This window comes from Lepisosteus oculatus, chromosome 7, assembly GCF_040954835.1.
Source record: "Lepisosteus oculatus isolate fLepOcu1 chromosome 7, fLepOcu1.hap2, whole genome shotgun sequence".
NCBI lineage: Eukaryota > Metazoa > Chordata > Actinopteri > Semionotiformes > Lepisosteidae > Lepisosteus > Lepisosteus oculatus.
Genome location: NC_090702.1, coordinates 52448973 through 52470146, shown reverse-complemented (window position 1 = coordinate 52470146; position 21174 = coordinate 52448973). Strand labels below are relative to the sequence as shown.

Sequence of the window (21174 nt, the reverse complement as noted above, 5' to 3'; positions counted from 1 at the left end):
AGCGTTGAGGTGCAGGTGAGCAGTCCTAAAGTAGTAGGTAGTAGGAGGGTGTGGTGCAGGACGGGGGACGTGGTTTGGATAATTCGTCTGTGCATTGGCATTTGTGGGAATCTGTGCTCGTTGGAATGTGTTGGCCTTTATGGGCTTGTGTCTGATTATGTGCAGTCGTGACATTTCCTCCATGTGCAAATGCATACATCTAGGTTAATTGGCTTCTGGGAAAAATTGCTCTGGTGTGAGTGTGCCCTGCAAAGTACTGGCATCCCATCCAGGGTGTCCGTCCTTGGACCTGTTGCTTGCCAGGATTGGCTCTGGCTCCCCTGAGACCCTGTACTTGATAAAGTTGATACTGGATGGATGATAACGAGGCATGCCAGGATCCATGGTATCCATAGAGGGGATATAGATAGTCCAACAACAATGCCAAAATATTTCTAGTTCTGGTGAGACCCACCTTTGTCACCACAGGACTGCAGCAGGGAACTTGAATATTGAGGACAGTGGACACTGAACCTTCCGAAAATGTAGATCCGTTTTCAAAACCTAGTCACGTCTGGCCACAGCTAGAACAGATGGAGAAATGTTCCTGTAGTGCATCCTGCACAGGGCATACAAAGCATACACACAAGATCAAGTGTATCATTTGATGATCAGGATTTTTGGAAGCCAAATTTATGTTATCCCAAATGTTGTGCCAGGAAAACTCTCATCTGTAACATTCAAATTCCTATTCCACTATTCCACACAGTAACAGCTGCTCAAGGTTTGTATAAAACCTGTAATAGAAATAGAGGAAATCCCTGAAGTCCAGCTGATTGTGCTTTAGCCGTGTAGACAACCTCATCCTGCAGGGGGTGCTGTAGTCATGCATTGCAGGTCGAAGATACCAGTAAACAAATCACGAAGAGTCAGGTGGATCTGCTAAGACTACAAGTCCTGGTATCAGAGAAGATCATCCTCATTAAAGACGGGAGCTAGAAAAAGTTAAGCCTACTGTTATTCCCAAAGTAAAGCAGAGAAAGGGGAATTTACCAGTGAGGGATTTATCATTGTGAAAAATAGTGTTTTCTAGGGGTGCGAGTTATTAACAGAGATCATTACTTGTAAATATGGGGTCAGAACATAATTTACTATATCTTAGAGGATCCCATTGTGTTGCAGGTTAGACTCCAGGTCTGTATTGGACTAGAGGTTATTGAAAATGGATGGAAGGACTGTAACATGTAGCAGTGAAAAAGTTCTTACAAAGGAGCCACTGCAACATGACCCACATGGAAAGCTGTGAAGCTCTCAATATAATATGGAACAATTGAATTTGGTAACTTGGTGAGTTCTGATGGTGACATTGACAACGTGGCTTACATGTGTGTGACCCAGTAAGTGTTTGCACAAAGGCAGAAAAATTCCTGTTAATCATTTCTGTGTAATGTCATGGTGTTGTTTGTTTGCGTGACTCTCCAGGATCACTGTTTCTGCAGAACAGTGTGGTCTTGTTTTGAAAAGTGAAGTGCTAAAATTCAGCTGTGCCTCCCAGAGGAACATCTGATGTGGCACACAGCGCTGCAAACCCGATGAACTGAAAATCGGCCATCACCGTCTCGTTTTTCTGATTTTTAAAAGCTCTTTGAGAGTTTCGGAAAAGCGTGTGTCTTGCTTTGCTATCTGTCCAGCTTCGACAAGCAGTCAGATACTGATTGTCTCTGTTCCACTCATTTTTGAGTTTCAGGCAGACCAGGTCGATTAACAGATTTTTACTTCCATGGTGTGCACCTTGGCAGCGCAGTTTACAATGGGATTAAGTACAGAGTACAGTAATTCAACAAATGAGTTACCTGCTGCCTAACTGTGAAATATCCCAAAATCAAAAATAAACTGCAGGAACCATAAATAAAACACCCAATCCAAAATTGTTTCATTTTTTAAAATATTTTTTTATATATTTTGAAATAGTAAGGAAGAAATTAAATAATTGTAAAATTAAATTTTACAGTTTAATTGTAAGGTTGCACAGTGGTTAGCATGGTTAGCTGCCTCTCAGACATGGGACCCTGGGTCCATTTCCTGGGGTGCTATCTGCATGGAGTTTGCATGTTATCTCTGTGTTCATGTGAGTTTCCTCTGGGCGCTTGATTTCCTCTATTTGTCAAAAGTCATACTGGTGTGTTAATTGGCTTCTAGGAAAACTGGTCTGTCTGTGTTTGTGCCTGTGTATTTCCGGAAAGAGACTGGCGTCCCGCCCAGTGTGTATCCTGCTTTATGCCTGTTGCATGAAGGGATAGGCTCCAGCTCTCTCATGACCCTAATATTGGACAAAGCAGTTAGAAAATGTATGGATAAAATTAAAGTAATGGAGTTTAAACTTAAAATGTCGGGACAAGGGCAAACCCTAATCTCGCCCTCTTCCACCTCTCTACATAAAAATATCACACATACTTGCTTGCATTTCATTTTCTCTCCCTCCCTCCACCCCATTAATCGTGCTTGCAGCATCTATCTGGTTTGTCTTTCCCTTGTCGTTCTCCTCAAGGCGCAAGGTGTGTTACCCCAATAAAGTCCACTATTCAAATCGCCCCTCTTCCCTGTCTTGATTAGGGTCCAACCAAACTACTAAGATAACATTGTATGAGGAAATGTCTGTTAAGTTTGAAATCTTAGATAAATATCTAAAATGCTCTAGGTATTTTAGAATTTAGTAGTTGGGTTAGATCCTAATCAGGGCGAGATGAGGTATGCAGAGTGTATTTGGTGTAGCATGCCAGGCTGAGGGAATGACAGCCTAGTCAGCAGGGAGAGGCTGCCCAGACGTCTCTCTCCGGGTGTCTGGAATGAGTCAGGGAGCTGCTACAGGGGTGCAGAGGGGGAGGTAGGAGGGTATAAGAGAGATGCACTTCGGGAAGTGCCAGGTGTGAGACTTACATACGGAGGAGAGCAGAAGTGAGAGAGATTAGGATTCAGCCTTCCTCTGTAAATTTCTATTATAATTTAGAATTCCATTAATCAACTGTGCATTACAGAGCAGGATGAATGGAGAGTATATTCTATATTTGTATATTCTACAAATTCCTTATATATTTAACATAATGCAAATAGTGCACATGTAGATCTACATTTACTATGTGCACTGCACTTGTTATTAAAATATAGTATTCCCATAAAACCCCTGTGAGCTGTTCAGGCTGAACACAAGTTTAGAATAACAGACAGGCCTATATGTAAAGAGCTCAGCTCCAACACCTAATGGTCTGTGATGCTGAGTGTTTTTTTTATTTTTGTGGTCCGGCTACTATGCGCACAGTAAGGCAGGTGCGTCAGACTGACAGCCGGTACACTCCATCTCAGACATAATTAAGCTTGCACTTCTTCTAGACTGTAACCTTTCTTTTCCACCTGACCTTCTCCCTGCTGGAGAGACGAGGGAGTTCCCCTCTATCTGACTGTGCAAGAGTGTCACCGGTAGATATATACTATTTAATTCTGAAAATACTTTGTCTTGAGCTATTTTGTTGCTAGTTTTTCATTTGAGTTCCCTCACATTTGCTGTTCCCCTCATACTCTGCAAACCTGATTGTTCATACTGTTGGCAGAAGGCAGCTTCTGAACAATTCAACACAAGAATGGAACCTACCTGTTTGTTGTTGTGCTTGGTATAATTTGGAGTTACAGTGTGGTTATGGGCGCAGTGACAAAATTCCTCCTGGGTTCATTTTAGAAGATTTAACCAAGCCTGTGCTCCAAGTGGGATTCCTCTGGGTCATTAAAAATGAAAGATATGCTATGTGTTGCATGAGCAAACAGTTTATTTTATTGTTAGAGCTAGGTTTATAGTTCAAATGATGAGAAAATAGATCATGGTGGGTGGCTCGTACAGCTGGAGAGAACCAGTGTGATAAACTATGATAGCCCAGTCATTCAAATTAAACTTGCCTTCACTTGCATGAAAACAATTTTCCTTCATCCCGGAGATGACAAGTTTCTATCTGGGGGAAATGAAGATTCCTGCAACCCGTGGAAACTCAGCACATTCTCATTAGATTATGGGGGTCATAAGCCCCATATCCAAGAAGCTGGTAAGCAAAACATATCACTTTTGCGTTGTCATCGTTTGACCTGGCTTTCCTCAAATTATGTGGTGGGTGCTGAAACAAGCCATCCTCCCACGAGAAGTGAAATGAATGAGGGAGACTGAAGAATGATGCAGTCCAGACCCACTTTCCCTGCAGAGACACCCCACGCTTATACTGTGCAGGCACAACATTGAAAGTGGAAATCGAGCCTTGGTGCATTGTCTTCTGGTTTTACCAGACATCGGGCTTCTATTCTTTAATACTACTACTTATAATAATACCCTTTGTATTATATAGCACCTTTAAAAGTGGCTTCTCAAAGCACTTTTTACAGTAAGAAAACAAAACACAATGAGAGGAGACAGCAGAGTTACATGATCTTGTAATACAGCAGGAATGCAAATGGGCAGACACAGAACCAGTTACATAAAAACCCTTCTAAAGAAGGTTTTGGGTCTGGATTTGAAAGAGCTCAGGAAGGTGACTGTGATATCCTTGGGGATAGAATTCCAGAGCTTTGGGTTGTACCAGGAGAAGGCCCTGTCACTCCTAAAGTGTAAACGGGCTTGGAGGACAGACAAGAGACCAGGATTAGTCAAAAGAAGGTTCTACTTCTGGAGCTATACAAAATGCTCTTAAATGCCAGATGTTCATCATGCACAAGCAGATGTATGAAACTGAATAAATCCTTTTTGTTCAGATTTCAGAGATAATCCACTGGTTGTGTAACAATGTCTTTATTGGATCTGTCAGGTTAAGACCGATGAGTAAAAAAGAAGCAAAATGAAAAAAGACATGTGTAGTTTTCGTAATTTCTACGTAAGTTAGTGGGCTGTTCACCGCCCAGAGCAGAGGCAGAAGGGGAGTGAAATAATATGAGCGAGATCTCATTGATTTCCCTCAGATATGTTGTGTTCACTTTATGCTTCTGTCAGGCTGGATTTACAGAAATGTAATACTGTATTTCAGTAAGCACTAATTAAAGCAAGACAAAAAGCGAGCTCTTTCTAAATGCCAGCTCCTTCCTTACCCACACTGTCTCTCTTGTGATGTAGAACAGGTCAGTCACCGCACTTCCCAGGAGCACTGATTACCTTGCTCAGTCCATTGAAATAATGAAGGATATTAATCTGTTGGTGTACTGGAAACAGAGAAAGAGATGCTTGATATCTTAAAAAGAAAATATGATGTTGTTTTCTAGTTGGGTCTGAACTAATGCATCCTTGTCATGGTAATTTATGCCTCAAAAATCTATGTATGTAGTATTAGAAACGTGAAGTCTCTAGACGCTGAAATAAAAGCGTGCTTGGAAGCAGGGGAGTATTTTTCATAAGACAAACTTAGAGAGAAAAGGCTGATTTCAGCACTTTTCATACAGAAGGCTTCCCAAACAGCAGTTTCGTGGACACACAGCTGGAGTGTATGCTCATTTCATAATAAATAGGTTATTTTGAATGTGAATGAGGGAGCTGGCACAATGAGCTAGCTAAAAGCACACTTGACGTCCAGTGTGATAGAATAATTTTTCCATGCAAAATATTCCATCATAAAATGGCTGCTTGGGAATATTTAATGTAAAGGCACTGCTTAGCTGTGATCTGCCTTTGGTAACACAAATAATGAGGTCTGCTATGCACTGTGCTGACCTCATTACTCAGCTTTTGTCCTCACTTAAGGAATAATGCAGAAAGGTTGTGGCATATCTGTCCCTGAATATTTATTGCCTTATTGGCCTGTTAGACTAAAGAATTTGGAAAGCCTCCTAAATATTTCACAGTTTTTCTTTCCACAACAAAATATACCGTAGGGTGTCCCATCTACAGTAAAAAGCTATTGTGAAATATTAGTTATGCTCTTTTTTGGCTACACAGCAGAATTGATGTGTTATAACGATATCTGTAAACCATCTGCTCTATTAGTTTGTGTTATAACCTAACAAGCAGTTTTGTGATGGCAAACAATTTAATAATTGCCACCTAAACCTGCACTTAACTTTATGGGCTGATAAATATTTGAGTGATCCTTAAAGGGTGAGTAAGCTTTTTGTAGATCTAAAAATATAATACTTGAACTATGAGATCCTGATTCAAGAAATACTTAATTCAGGAAGTTTGTAACAGACATTTGAGAGGAAGGTTAGATCTCATTCTTGCAGATTTCTCCTGCACTCTCCTACATATATAAGTCTCTCACCCATACTTGTAGCTGCTCCCCAGCTCATTCCTCACAATAGTGAAGGGTGCGTTTTGGCAGCTAGACGAGTCACACCAGATATTCTCTGTATGTCATCCTTCCATCACCTTCGTGAGGATCTACCTGAACTACTGAAATCCTTCAGAACTCCTGGCACCTTGGAACGTTATGTTTGCAGTGTGGAAGAGATCATGTGGTGTAGTTTTTAATTAATGTCTTCATATTGCCACATTTTATTCCATTCATTTAATTACATTCTTAGATATGCAGACTTCTTTAGTTAAAAAAATATTCCAGGAGGCTATGCTATGTTACAGCTTGTCTGTTTCTTTACAGGGCACTTTTAATTAAAATTAATTATCATTTAGCTTGATTCCCAAATCTCCATATTTCATTACTCAATGTGTGACAGCCATATTATGGGAAATTTCTCCCGTTGGTGAAAAAAGGAGGGCATTTCTTTTTCGAAGATTGTTGCACAAGTGCAAAACATGCTGTGACATTTCTGGAAGCTTGTAGAAAGCTTTAATGGTGCAGAGACAGCAGGAGTGCGGAAAAGGAAAATTCCATTTTTTAACTTAAACATAGGTTTGGGAAGTTATCTGGCATTTATTTGCAGTTAAAAAAAAGTGGAGAAGCTCTTAGACTTATGTAAAAAGCTGCTGGAGTCCTGAAAGGATTTCATTTTTCATACAAACAGTATCTTCAAGAAAAAATGAGCAAACACCAGCATCTGGATATTGACAGAGCCATTCAATTTTGTAGATTTTTTTCCAACACAAAATACTGCCCCACTCTGTTTCATCAAAGTCTTTATGTTACTTATTTATTAATAGAATACAACAACACTGATTTCACCCAATTACAAATGGTAAATACCATTACTCAAATCAACATTGTTCAGCCCAGAGTAGAAGTTACATTTAGCTGTGCTTCAAGTCCAGGTGCTGATTAAATAAAAAGCATTTTTTTAAAGGCAACCAGCATTATAGAAGCATTATAGAAACTGATATGAACACAGTGAATAGGGAAAATCAAGAATAAATCTGATATTTCGTTTATGATATGCAGTGATTTATTGTGGAAAGCATTTCTTGGTTTTTACAATCCTTAAGGTTTTCAGCTGGGTAAGAACATGAAGGAGCTCCTTCTCGATTCAAAGCAGTTACAGTACTGCAATATGCTATCAATTAAATGTGTTTGCACATTGCATTTAAGGAAATAGCTCCACAAATAAAAATGTATCTTAATAGTGCTACACCTTTTTTAAACTGATGCAGGTACCAGCACTGGTTTAAACGGGAATAGCCAATTCTTCTTAATAAGCTATATGGAAAATCATATCACCTATTTGCACAGCCACTGCAGTCTTTTAACATTAAGAGCAGTGCAACACAGACCAGCTGTCTTTCTAGATGTCTTAAAGACTAGAGTTAAAATTGGTATTCCTGTGGTTTTGTAAGTTTTGGGGTTTGTTTTTAACTGGGATAAAGATACTTCCTTCTTGTGGTGAGCTGATGGAAAGTGAGACATTGCTGCTTTTCACTTTCAGCCCTGAAGGAATAATTTGGATAATTTGGTTGCCATGTGGAGAGCAGACAGAGAGTGTTCTGGAAAAGACATTTAGCAGAAAGTAGGGCACAGAATACAATAGAAACAACAAAGAGAAATCATCCATTTGCCGACAAGCTCGTATGAACAAGAAGTTTCAGTGCCCTGAGTAACATGCTTGTGCACTGGGACTATAGAAGAGGTTATTGAGCTTCAATCAACATTAGCTGCTGTGATTGAGATAGATCTTGTTTGTTGCTGCCTTTTATGATTTCTGAGAGACTACAAATGTAGAGTTTGTTTTTGTCTTATGTATATGCGGTGGGATTCAGACTCCAACTTTGCTGAACTTGTCCTTCATATGAAGACTTTCAGATATAACCAAATCAAGCTGAATGTTCCTAATGCTGCTTAAAGGCATGGTGGCCTCAGATTTCTCTCTAATTCCCATGTATATTTTTTTTTCTTTAGACCTTATATCTTATCCTATAGGGCAGGTTTCATGTATTTATACCAAACGTTATGAATGTAATGTAACACATACAGTAGGACAGTGGTTTTCTACCCTGTGTTAAGGTTCCATCTTCTCGCCACCAGAGGGCGTCTCAAGCAGTGGTTGCTGGCCTGGCCGTGCAACAGAGGTGGAGACTGTGCAGACAGCTGTACTAAGCTTTAGCCGATCACAGACTGACAAGTGCACCCAGGGCTCCACAACTCCATTCCTTAGCTGTATATAAACTGTACTCTCATGCCCTTGTATGTCTCTGGTTTGAACTAAGGGCCTCACTTACCTGGCTTTTCCTGAACCTTGTTTCCTGCTTCTTATCTTACTCAGTACTCCTGTACTGCTCCAGGCCTTGTTTTTCTTCTTGTTCTTCTTTTTACATCATTTTCTCCGGGTTACTCTGGTTTCCTTTCCCCTGCTTCTTGTGTTTTATTTCTCCTTGGATTGTCTTCTTGGTTCCTGAATTCAGCCAGTTTCCGGACTGAATTATAGTGCTCTTTTAGTGGCTCCTGTCTGTTGGAACCTGCACAGGGTCCGTCCCCCTGCTTACTGGAGCTGTCTTGGTGGCTGCTAACACCCTGGTCCTGGAGGAACACTGCGTCACCTAGGTTTTTGCTCACAGGCAAATTAATTTCAGTTTTCTGTCCAGGTTAGATGTTTAAATATTGCTTTCTGCTCTAAAAATATCAAATACGTGCTGGGGCTTGTTTCAATCCCGTACCAGTTTCTAAGATTCAGAACTTTATTCATTCAGGCATGCTGAAACGTCGCCAAAATGATTTTTGCAGAACATAAAAAGCTCACTGTGGGAATGTCTGATACTTTGTCATTTCTGTATCTGTTCATCATAAATTCATCACCTACAATGATATAACAGTATGTAGGTTGAGGAGAGGCTGCCACATGGTCTGTATGCTGAAGCTGCCGAAAACACTGTCCTTGAAGTTAAGATATTTTTTCATCTCAGGACTGCCTTGCAGGAACAGATTAACCAAAGTGTAAATAAGGAAGCAAGTATAGTAATTATTTATTGCTGGAGATTTTAGTGGTTTCAAGTCAAATTCTAATTAAGATGAGATGAGGAGTATGGAGGATTAGTGTGCTTAATATATGAATAGTTTAACCAGGCTGAGGAAATGAGAGCCCTGGCCGTCAGATCAAGACTGACAAAAATAAAAACTCACTAGTGAGGAACTAGTATTAATTATTATTATAATAATAATAATTAATAATTGCTAACACTTATATAGCGCTTTTCTGGACACTCCACTCAAAGCTCTTTACAGGTAATGGGGATCCCCTCCTCCACCACCAATGTGCAGCCCCACCTGGATGATGCAACAGCAGGCATAGTGCGCCAGAACGCTCCCCACACATCAGCTATCAGTGGGGAGGAGAGCAGAGTAATTCATAGAGGGGGATTATTAGGAGGCCATGATTGGTGAGGGCCAATTGGAAATTTGCCAAGGACACCAGGGTTACACCCCTACTCTTTTCAAGAAACACCCTGGGATTTTTAATGACCACAGAGAGTCAGGACCTCGGTTTTACGTCTCATCCAAAGGACGGCACCTGTTTACAGTATAGTGTCCCCATCACTATACTGGGGCATTAGCACCCCCTGCTGGCCCCACTAACACCTCTTCCAGCAGCAACCTTAGTTTTTCCCAGGAGGTCTCGCATCCAGGTACTGACCAGGCTCACACCTGCTGAGCTTCAGTGGGTTGCCAGTTTTGAGTTGCAGAGTGATATGGCTGCTGGCTTAATGAACAAGGGAGGTAACTGCAAGAGTGAAGATGGGGCGAAGGGAGGGGTATTACCTATCTGTTTAACAATTCCATATCGAGCTGAGCTACAAAGAAAACCAAGTGACGTAGTGGTCCTCCGAAAGACCGAGTCTGGGACCTGACCCTGGACAGCCTTCTAACTCATTAGAACATGATATTCAGTCCTGAGATCACAGGAAAACTCTTTCTCACAATATATGAAAATCAGTCTTCTAAACAAACTCACACTGACTGAGAAAAATAAAATGGTAAAAATCTTCATTGGCTATTTTGATGCCGTTCTGGATTTTTTGAAGTTAGTGTTAATTCTTTCCCATTTTGTCTTCTTGTTCCAATATTGCTCCCAATCCAGAAGGCTGGTTTTATTTGCTAAGTAATTAAAGTGTAGCTGATTGTGTTTTATAAGATAAGAGACACATTCTCATTACTCCGATGAATTCTTTTTGAAACAGGCCATGTTTATTCTTCATTATTTTGTCTTCATTTTTCAAAATAGCTCCCATAGTAAAATTATATTTTGTTGGTTGAACAATTAAAATACAGCTCACTGTTTCTTAAGAGATAAGAGTCCCATCCTCAGAGCTCTGATAATTTCTTTAAAGCAGATTCTATGTAGTATTAGCCAAGAAACCAGATGTAAGTAAAATATATTGTTTCTGTATTTTATTGGATGTAATTTAATAATTTACTGACCAGTCACTTAGCTATCAGCTTAAAACATAAATGGGCATGTAGCCTGATTATAGTCAATATCATGTCATAATCTGTGTCTGCCCAGAAGAAACTGTACAAGAATGGGTTAGGAACTGTCTCACTGTAATCTTTTTTCACATTTGATCTGGAGAGTCATCAGAAATTCCCGTTCCCTGTCAAAAGCAACTGAGGTATAGTTTCCTATATTTTTTCAGCTTCAAGTTCAGAAGATGTTCTTTCACCCAAGCTGAGCATTTACTGACGGGTCCTGCAGTATACCATAAGCATTATATCACTTCTTCATTATATCACTTGTATACTGCTGTTATGATATCATCATACCATCTTGTTACCTGATCTTAGTAGCTATGCCAGGACTGAACTGGTAGACCTCTGAGGGAGGTTACAAGTTCTTGCTTGATGTTAGTTGTCCAGTAAGTAGCACTGTTCCCTCCATTGGTAATAGGAGACATTGTGCTGTAGAAGGTGATGTAAGGTTGAGACGTTAAACCGAAGTCCTGACTACTTGGTCATTAAAGATCACGTGGCAATATTTGTAAGAGTAGAAGAGTTAACCTGGCTAAATTCTACTCTCGGTTTGGGCAATCTGGCCTTCCTGAAGTCCTCCCTTATTTGAAAAGTTGAGCTTGCCCACCTGATATGCTGTGTAGTGGGGATTACCAGGCATAATAATAATTCCTTACACTTATAAAGTTCTTTTCTGGACACTCAATTCAAAGTGCTTTACAGGTAATGGGGATCCCCTCCACTACCAGTGTGTAGCCCCACCTGGATGATGCGCCGGCAGCCATAGTGCGCCAGATCGCTCACCACACCAGCTCTCAGTGGGGTGGAGAACAGAGTGATGAAGCCAGATCATAGATGGGGATTATTATGAGGCCATGACTGATAAAGGATCCTTTCCTGAGTCCTGGGCAATTTGGGCATTTCTACTCTTTTCGAGAAAACGCCCTGGGATTTTTAATGACCTCAGAGAGTCAGGACCTCTGTTTTATGTCTCATCTGAAGGAGGGCTCCTTTTAACAGTTCGTGTCCCCTTCACTATACTGGGGCATTAGGACCCACACAGATCACAGGGTGAGTACCCCAGTAACACCTCTTCCAGCAGCAACCTTAGCTTTTCCCAGGAGGTCTCTCATTCAAGGTCTCCCATAACCAGGCTCACACCTGCTGAGCTTCAGTGGGCTGCCAGTTGTGAGTCCAGGGTGATATGGCTGCTGGAAATAATAACTGTTAATGGCTGTTACACTTCATGTCACCCACACTCATGGTTGTTGGAGCTCAGAGGTGGATGAAATGGGGTCCCTTCTTATATGAAGACCACTTTGGTGTAAACAAGTGCCACAGAGGTGTAAATAATTTATTGTTATGCTTAACTACACCCATTTTCCACAGTCCCTCTCTGGGGAAAGAGCCCCTTTTCTTTCCTTCATGTACCGTTTCTTTGCTTAGGTGGATGCATCACTGTCCACTATTCATTTCTCTCAAAGCACTGCCTCATTGCACAGGTGTATCGTTTTTCTCCAGGCAGCGGAGGATCGGTGCTCCATCGGTGACTCATTTCAATGTGGAATCTCCTATGACAGCTGAGAATTTAACCTTTCATAAATGAGGGTGATGGAATTTTCTCTGGGCTCAGTACGGCATGAGCTTTTTCCACGTAATATCCAATATGTTGAAAAATGAGAAAGTGTGCGTATGAGCCTGAGAGAAACTGAATTGCTGGTTTTCCCAAAAGCAGTTTGAAGGCTCTCGTGCCGTGTTGTGGTGATTGCAATGGCGTGGTCTCCCTCTTCAGGCCGTTTCTGGTACTGCCGCCGCTGATGGAGTGGATCCGAGTGGCCGTGGCCCACGCGGAGCACCGGCGCAGCTTCTCGGTGGACAGCGATGACGTGCGTCAGGCGGCACGGCTTCTGCTCCCCGGCGTGGACTGCGAGCCCCGGCAGCTCAAGTATGACACCGAGCCGCTCAGCGCACCGTGGAAGTGCACAGTTCACAGCCACGTCAGAGCCAAGACGAGAGATTATGCAGGAATTCCTGCAAGTACTGTACCGTACATCTTGCGTGCATGACGTGCAAAGTAAGATGGAACATGAGGTATTTGATCAGGCAAACTATATTTTAATTTAAATCTTTATGGCAGATGTTCCCGGCTTAAGCACATACAGGGAAAATGTAACACTGATTCAATCCCAAGTCCCGGCGGAGCATTAATAAACGGTTTACACGAGCAGGAGTTTCAGCCGTGATTAATATTTGCAAAGGCTAAAGCAGCGGCCGTCAGCATCAATGTAAGACGTTGTCTTTGTTCAAGCCTTCGACTCTGGACCGTAATGACCTTCTAATCTAGATGCACATTTCAATTGAAATGCCCTCTAGGACGGATGACTGTTTTTGTGCCTCTCGGAAGCTGGACGCTGCTGCCACAGAAGCCAAATTCCTGCAGGACCTAGGCTTTCGGATGCTGAACTGCGGGCGGACAGACCTGGTCAAGCAAGCCGTGTCTCTGCTGGGCCCAGAGGGCATCAACAGCATGAGTGAGCAGGTCAGAGGCCCGCCGGCGCTGATCCGGGAACCCCCAGCGCGCTGAATTCCCTGTCCTGTTCCTGACTTTCAAAAAACAAAATAGCTCCCCTTGTGAAAGAAGACCAAAGTGGCTTCACAAGATAATGTGATCGCATGGGGAGTTTGTTTTGTGAGATTTGTTTAAAGTGCAAATTATTGCTTTTTCACGGGAACATTCAGAGCTGTTATCTAGAACAATGATGCTCAAATGTGTATGAAAAGACCCCAGGGGCTCCTCCTAGCTAGGCTAGGAGATATTTGAAGATTCCTGGAGGGTTTCCAAATCTCAGATAGGAAATGAAGCTGCTCCAATGTTTAATAGCTAGAAAAATGTAAAGACCCTTCCTTATATTTTGCATCTGTATAAATAATATGCTAATAGTCTAGTATCAATGAGCTTATCTTCCTCAGTGCACTCTAGCCCTGAAACGTAAATGTGATTATTAAATCAATGTTGCATTTGTTCTCCGAGCTTTGGACTGCTCTTCATAGAATCCACCTTATTTAATTTTGAGGACCACAGCTGTGCTTGGGCCTCAGTTCTGCAGTAATGCCCTCTGACAGGGCGCTTGTGCTGCTCTTGTGTTTTCAGGGAATGACTCCTCTCATGTACGCTTGTGCTGCTCTTGTGTTTTCAGGGAATGACTCCTCTCATGTACGCTTGTGTCCGCGGAGATGAGGCCATGGTCCAGATGCTGCTGGATGCTGGAGCTGACATTAACACTGAGGTATGTGCTTTTGATCGAGCACCTGGCCAGTGAGGTGAAAGTTTTTTTCCAAACACAATTGATTCCAATTCATTTTAAAAAAATTAAATTAATTGATTCCAGTTTATTGAAGGAATTTTTATTTGGGGGACAGCAGAGTTTAGTTGTACCGTGATGTATTCCATGTACTGAACAGAAGTCCTTTCTTTTTGGTCCTTCGTGTCTCCTATGTTTTCTCATTACAACTGTAAACCCTTACCGTTGCATTGCTTGAGTCTGACCATCTTGTCCATATGTCTCTGCTTTAGCGTTCTCCCAGATGAGGGAGACTAATGAAGATTTAAGAACAAGCACCAGGCAAAGAAAGCTTGTCAAGTCACTGAAATTTCAGGAGGTCTATTAGTGGCTTGGATTCAGAAAGAGTTAATCATGTTGTCTTTTATAATTACATGGGATTCCATCCTGAGCATTATTATTGTTCTCAGCTCATGACTTAGATATGCTCTGCATTTTTTTCAATTTGCCATTTTGGTTATTTATCATAGTGTCTTGCAAAAATATTTGGACCCATGAAGATTCCCATTTTGTTGCTTTAAAGATTACAGTCATGTGACTATTGAAGTTCAATATGCATTTTGTATTTAAATTAGATGTTATACAACTTACTCCACACATTCAAGGAAAGAAGTACAGTACATAGATAATATGAAAGTAAACTGAAAAAACCCATGGTTGCATACTGTAGGTATTCATACCTTTTGCTATGGCAAACCTAAATTAATGTAGGTGCACAAAATTAACTTAACGAGCCAGTTAGTTAAGTGGCCCCTGTCTGTGTGCAATAATAGTGATTTACATGATTTCACAATAAATGCATGTGTCCCTTCGTCAACTAGAGAATTTCAAGAAAGGATTCAATCAAGAAGAGCAAGGGTCATTTAAAACAACTGTTTAAAATAAAGTTCTAGAAAAGTACAGATTAAGAGAAGGGTGTAAAAAATTAAAAACACTGAATATGAAGTGGATCGCTAATAAGTCAAACATGTACAGTACCATACCACCTAGACACTGTTTAGATCAGGCCTGAATAACAGGGCTGAAAACCCATCTCAGTTCCCACATGGAGTTTGCAACTGAGTTAAGACATACTGCAAAAGGTTTTGTGAAAAGGCAAAATTGGAACCCTTTGGTTTAAATTCAAAGAGTTATATCTGAGACAAATCAACAGAGAAAATCAGTCAGCACCATTCCTAGTGTCAGGCATGTAGGTGGAGGCATTATGTTATAGTTCTGATTCAGCTGAATATTCAGATTTTGAATAAAATATTGAGTTTTAAAAAAACTGCATCATTTTGTAATTTCACAGAATGAGACACCATAGGAAGGGTCTGAATATTTTTGCAAGGCACTATAAACATTCGTTATTTTTAACAGCTTAGTATATTCTTGTATTCTTTTTAGACTTTATTATATTTCAAAGATTTTATGTAGAGTTCAGCTGGTTCAAAAGTAGTAATTAATTCTTTCTACACAGTGAATAGACTGAATTGTCCATTAAGAGTAGTAAAATTTCAATGGGAACAAAGAGTTCAAGCTAGTATAAAGAAGATAGCACTTTCTGAGAACAGGAGAAGAAACCCATTGAGCAGCGCAGCTTAGATGATGTTCTTAAATTTTAGCCCTCTTAAAGCATCGTATTGTTCCACACTTCCATCCTCTTGTCACATATCATGCACATAATAATGATGCTGTAGCACAGCAGAATTTTATGAGCCCCTTTCAACTCAAACGCAAAGAGCTCTAAAATGGCACACATAATACACACAGCTGAAGTAGAAAGAAAGAGAAAATCAAACAAAGAATTTCCGCCTAGTAAAACTGAACTCTACATCAAAGCCTTTAGGGAAAATAGGGCTTTAAGTGAGATTAAAAATATCAATAGTCACAGAACTGCTAATGGATTTGGGCAATGAGTTGCACCCTTGTGATGCTACACGTTAGGAGGTTCTGTTGCTCATTGTGTTAGGAGGCCTCGATCTGCAGAGGTCAGAGTCAACCTGAACTATACTCTCGCAAGGAGCCCTTACAGTAACCTGGAGCTGGACCATTCAGTGGTTTTCAAGTGAGCAAGAGCACTGTACAGTAAACAGAACAGACATTTAATTCCTGTGTTTTTCTCTTCAATCATGCCCTTGGACTTCCAGGTGCCAAACACAGTGCACAGGTGCCCCTCAGTTTACCCTGAAACTCGCCATGGGACACCCCTCACTTTTGCTGTGTTACATGGACACATCCCTGTTGTTCAGGTAGTGATGTTTTGCCTGTTTTTTTTTTTAATTTAATACCTGTTAATTTTATTAACATTACCATGGTGACATCAATTATTATTATTATGAATAATAATAATAATAATAATCAATCTTGTATTTGTAAGCACTGCATGTTGTTTGCATTCGATATGAAAGACTTGAAATTTAAAAGCGATCACCTAATAAGATGTACATTTAATGTGGTCCAAACGTGTGGGGCAGAGGCATCTTTGTGCTGTGCTGGACCTGTTTCATTGTGTTGCCACTGTGATCACGGTGGAGCTCTGCTGTAGAAAGCCATCAGTTTTTTGGTGCTCCTTGATATCTGGGCATTTGCTGGTTGCGTTTTAAGGCTGATATTGGATGCTCTACCTGGATGAACAATAGTTCCATGGTGATCTTCATTAAATATTAAATACTTGAGCCACACCATCAGATCCAGTGTCTCTTTAAGAACAAAACTTCCACATTTAGAAGAACATGCCTTGTTTCTCTCATTAGTCAGGGTTAAATGCATTGACACATTCACACACACTCTACTTGCGCATCACATTGAAATTCACAGTTATACTGCCATTAACCCGGCTCTTCTTCAAGCATGTTTGAAATAATCGCATTTTGCTAATGTGTCCACTTTGTCAGAAAGTACACCATTATATCTGGAAATAAACTGTATTTCCACTACCTTTTGTTTTTCTTCATTAAATTACTCCAGGGACAGTATTAAGTACCAAGTGTTGGCCTCTTTCTTTTCTTAGCTGTTGCTGGATGCTGGGGCGAATGTTGAAGGCTCTTTGCAGGATGGGGCTGAAAATTATGCAGAAACTCCACTGCAACTGGCATCTGCTGCAGGTGGGTCAAGAGCTCTGAAGGAGCATTAGTGGAGCTTTGAAGACGTTCTAGAGGAACTGGGTAGAAACTATAGAGGAGCTCTGGAGAAGCTCTGGGAGACCTCTGGAGAAGCTCTAAAGAAGCTCTGGAAGAGCTATGGAAAAGCTCTAGAAGAGCTCTGGGGAAGCTCTAGAAGAACTGTGGAGAAGCTCTGGAGAAGCTGTAACTGTCACGGATGTCAGAAGGGATGAACCGTGGAGGTAGAGCTCTGGAGACTTAGAACAAAAAAGACCTGTACACAAGCACAAACCACAAAAACAATAAACCTGGGAGACCAGGGAAACAAACCACAAAAAACAGATAGGAACCAAAAGTTCCGAGACACAGGGGACGGGGGACCAGAGAGAAGGGGAAACCAGGAAGTGAAAAAATAGCAAAAAAGCAAAAAACAAAAAATAAAAACACAAAAACCCAGGAAAAATACCGCAGACTGGGCAATAAGCATGTTCAAAATTCTATCACTGATATCGGAGTGGACAACCCGAGCAAACGCAGGCATGGATTTCAGGAAGGTGATATCCAGCAATGAGAATGGGAGAGGAAAAAAGGCTCACCACCCTATCGCTAATATCGGAGTGGACAACCCGAGGAAAGCCAGGCACAGGGCCCGCTCACAGGCACGGATGACCGGAGTGATATCCAGCAATGAGGATAGGAGGGCCAGCTCAACATTCAATCACGGATACCGAAATGACAACCCAAGTCCCGATCACAGGCACGGATGTCAGGAGAAGCATCCTGCGATTAGAATAGAAGAGCTGAGAGGGAAAAAAAACCCAGATAGAGAAAAAAAACTGTGGAAAAACAAAAAGCGCCACTCGCGGGGTCAGGAGATGGCTCAGCATTCTGTCACGGATGTCGGAAGGGACGAACTGTGGAATGGCAGGAGAGTGGAAGAAGACCCTATGCGTAGCAACAGGACAGGGGTTCGCCCGGGCTCAGCAGTTCAGGAGTCGTATAGAAACCTATGCCCTCAGACAGCGGACGTGGGGCGACCTGGTGCTAGGCGGGTCTCAGGACATCCGAACGTCAATGCTGAGTGAAGGGGAATGAGTGACCCGGAAATATATAGCACCAGAGAGAGAGAGACACCGGAAGGAGAGCAAAGCACAGGAAACTAAGGACAGGACAGAGTGGGAGTGCCATCTGGCTGCAGAGGTCATGACAGTAACACGTGGTCATTCAAGTTTGAGGACCAATAGACAAGAATATGTCACAAAGAAAAAAAGGATGTTAAGGCCAATAATAAGAATATTTCTCAAGCTTTACTACTGAGAGTGTGTAGGGAAATGTAGAGAGCGTTTATCACAGAACTAATTCTGAAACCCACTGTATTTCCAGAATTGTTGTGCATGCTGTGCATGATGAAAATGTCTTTGTATTTGAGAGCAGGAAAAGGGATCATCTAAGAAGCTTGAATGGATGAAGAGAAAACCAGTGCTGGAAAATAAGCTTTAATTTATGCTGTATCTGCTATGCTGTGCTTCGGTGTTGTTGAAACCAGGCTTTTTGTGTGTGTGTGATGTGGTTCTGTGCAGGTAACTTTGAGCTTGTCAGTCTGCTGCTGGAGAGAGGAGCAGATCCCATGATAGGGACGATGTATCGGAATGGGATTTCTTCGGCTCCGCAGGGGGACATGAACTCATATAGCCAGGCAGCTGCTCATGGCCACAGGTAACCCCAAGCCCTGTCTTTCCTGTTCCTAAGCCCTTTTCTTCCCATACACAGAAAGGAAGTACTAGGGAACTTTGAAATGAGACATTTTCCTATAATCAGAACCAATTAGTCTGGCACCAAAAAGCATCACTGTAGAGAAATGTTTGCTCATCCTTTGACAGACACCAGACATAATGTTAACTATTGTCCATGTCAGGACTTTTCATTTCTCAGTGGATATTTCCCATGAGGTTGAATAGTGATTGAAATAAATATTACACTTGCTCATTACTTGTATGGAATGTCAGGTCCGTCAGCAATGGCTCCTTGGCGCGGTTGTACTTTTTGCTGTGATACTGGTGGTTATGAAGGGGAAGCATGCAATGATTCCCACAGTGGAACCCTTCTGTAGCTAATACCCCCTTCATCGTGCTAATAACTTGGATCAGAAATAACAACTGGAGCTCCCAAAAGACGATGTTTCACTTGCAGTCAGAGCAAGGCCTTGCATTGCTAGAGTTTGTCCTCTCCCACAGGAATGTGTTTCGGAAGCTGCTCTCCCAGACAGAGAAAGGGAAGAGCGATGTACTGTCCCTGGAGGAGATCCTGGCAGAAGGGTCCGAGCTTGGAGAAGGGAATCCAGCCCACCTGGATTCTGGCCGCAACAGTAAGGCCAAGCTGAAGGCCCTGCGAGAGGCCATGTACCACAGCGCAGAGCACGGCCACGTGGATATTACTATTGACATTCGCAGTCTGGGTCAGTATTCCGCACACTACAGCACACCAACACACAGGCAGCTGCCTTCTGGGTACACAAACATTGTAAGAAAAACACTCATCCTTGCCTAGAGTAGCAATTAAAATTTACTTCAAATTGGCCCTCACCTTCCCCCTGCAAAAGGAAGCGCATTAATGAGATGTGCTAAAAATGACTACATTATTTCAGTCTCTGCTCACATTAATTTAACATTACTGCTGCTAACTACAGATCCAAACTGTTCTTATGTCCTGGTCAGGCTCTGCCAGGCTAAAACAATTAATCTACATTATGACAAAGCCCTGTCATGCAGTACAAAATACTGAAGGTAATCAAAAATTACATTATGCATAATGAGGACACTTATTTCACTGTGATCATCTTTTCTCCAGTGTGACTATGATTAATAGGAACTAAAAATGCATAGACTGTGGCTTGACTTCAAACTCCTTGATCGCTTTCTCATACAGAATTTAAAGAGACTAGAGGTGCAGAAGATTAGCATGCAAATGCCAGCCTTTAGAGACTCTGTCTTGACATTCAAGTGAAGTGTAGAAAGTGCCTTATATTTGTCATTTCTTGCTCCTCAACGGCATTACATCTCTTTAAGACTGCAATGCAAAGTGACAGAGTACATCCCGATCTACATCCCATTTAATATGGTGACGGCTATTTGCAAAAAAAAGCATTATGTTTCTTATCACAACAGGAAATAGATTTTCGTGTTAAAATGATTAAAATAAATTCATAAAAGAAATGCTGAAAAAATAACTATCAATCCATTGCTTATCTTAGCTTTGAGAATCCCCATCAGCACAAAACCTGTTGAACTGCAGGAGAACACCATAGAAGTATAGAGAATGCAACTAAAAATTACAGATGCAGTATTGTTTAGTGTTAACTGTGATTAGTGGCAAATCAGGATAGTAACGGAATACAGACATAGACATTGACTGGTCTGAAAGAGTGAGTTCAGGTAGATGGATTGGTAGCTTCCTTCCTGTTCCTCAAGCTGGCCAGGGGATTGCCATGGGTGCTGAATATCCTCCAAACTAACATAAGGGACCAGCAGGGGGGACTCACCTTGCGGTCTGTGTGGGTCCTAATGCCCCAGTATAGTGGGGGGGACACCGTACTGCAAAAAAGTACCGCCCTTCGGATGAGAAGCAACACCGAGGTCCTGACTCTCTGGGCCTGTGGGCTGAGAGCCGTGTGCTTGCTGTGTGTGCAGGCGTGCCCTGGGCCCTGTGGCTCGTGTTCCCCTGGGCCTGTGGGCTGAGAGCCGTGTGCTTGCTGTGTGTGCAGGCGTGCCCTGGGCCCTGTGGCTCGTGTTCCCCTGGGCCTGTGGGCTGAGAGCCGTGTGCTTGCTGTGTGTGCAGGCGTGCCCTGGGCCCTGTGGCTCGTGCTCCCCTGGGCCTGTGGGCTGAGAGCCGTGTGCTTGCTGTGTGTGCAGGCGTGCCCTGGGCCCTGTGGCT

The 21174-nt window shown here is 42.0% G+C and overlaps 1 protein-coding gene across 2 annotated transcripts in view; it reads left to right on the top strand.

Moving 5' to 3' along the window:
* btbd11b (BTB (POZ) domain containing 11b) overlaps positions 1–21174 on the top strand; it is a 167035-nt gene that overhangs the window by 130270 nt on the left and 15591 nt on the right. Inside the window, exons 4-10 of one of the 2 annotated variants that reach the window (XM_006633151.3) lie at positions 12613–12765; positions 13194–13359; positions 14018–14107; positions 16291–16392; positions 17154–17247; positions 18825–18960; positions 19479–19699. In XM_006633151.3, coding sequence (XP_006633214.1) covers positions 12613–12765; positions 13194–13359; positions 14018–14107; positions 16291–16392; positions 17154–17247; positions 18825–18960; positions 19479–19699 — 962 coding nt within the window. The remainder of the gene's footprint in view (positions 1–12612; positions 12766–13193; positions 13360–14017; positions 14108–16290; positions 16393–17153; positions 17248–18824; positions 18961–19478; positions 19700–21174) is intronic. The other variant, XM_015352134.2, reaches the window with a different exon arrangement.